The 758-nt window shown below is 40.0% G+C and overlaps 1 protein-coding gene and 1 pseudogene across 1 annotated transcript in view; both read right to left on the reverse strand.

Annotated features, from left to right (window-relative positions):
- LOC119592084 overlaps positions 1-298 on the reverse strand; it is a 1721-nt pseudogene extending 1423 nt beyond the window's left edge.
- Positions 299-321: 23 nt separating this feature from the next.
- The window catches only part of LOC119591807 (chorion transcription factor Cf2-like), a 1465-nt gene continuing 1028 nt past the window's right edge, over positions 322-758 (reverse strand). Inside the window, exon 3 of the mRNA XM_037940552.1 lies at positions 322-685. Coding sequence (XP_037796480.1) covers positions 322-685 — 364 coding nt within the window. The remainder of the gene's footprint in view (positions 686-758) is intronic.

The following is a 758-nucleotide window of genomic DNA, read 5'->3' on the forward strand; positions in this document are numbered from 1 at the left end:
AAAAAAAAGGTCTTGATGAATAAACATGAACAATCCTCTGGAAGACAAATTTGCATTTTTACCTGAATTTCTATGGGAGAAACTATGGGACTCTCCATCAGATGTTTAGGAAAATGCCAAGCAACAACAATTCCACTTAAGAATGTCATCTTCCCTAGGATGAGGTTTTTTGGATATGTGTATTATCAGATACAAATTCATTCTTTTATCATATTTCTAGTTTTATATAAAAGACCCTAGCTTGTATGTTTGCACAAGGTTGCTCAAGTTAGATTTCCGCGGAACACGATACGAACAAATACTTCATGCATGTGGTTTTTCTCAAGAATGTTTACGAAGGTGGGACTTTAGCATATTCTTGTGAGAGGCCGTGTACGGGCAGTAAGGACAAGGAAATGGCTTTTCCCCTGTATGTAAGCGAAGGTGATCCCTGAGGAGCTCCTTGCGAGTTGTACTGTACGAGCAGTATGTGCAAGAGTGAGGTTTCTCCCCTGTGTGCTTTAGAATATGTCTGCGGAGCTTAAAGGAATTGGGTACGTTGTAGGCACAATAAGGACACTGATGCAATTTTCTGGAGGAGGTTATGCCCTGCCAACCTTCGGTAGGTCGTCTAACATCAGTCCACAGATGGTTGGAGTCCCACTCCACCTGTAGAGAAGGCTTCATCTTATTCTTTATCCTAATACTAAGAAAAGTGTTCATATACTAATGATCCTGAATGATATTGTATACAAAACACATACAGATGCATACACAAC

Source organism: Penaeus monodon, chromosome 29, assembly GCF_015228065.2.
Source record: "Penaeus monodon isolate SGIC_2016 chromosome 29, NSTDA_Pmon_1, whole genome shotgun sequence".
Lineage (NCBI taxonomy): Eukaryota > Metazoa > Arthropoda > Malacostraca > Decapoda > Penaeidae > Penaeus > Penaeus monodon.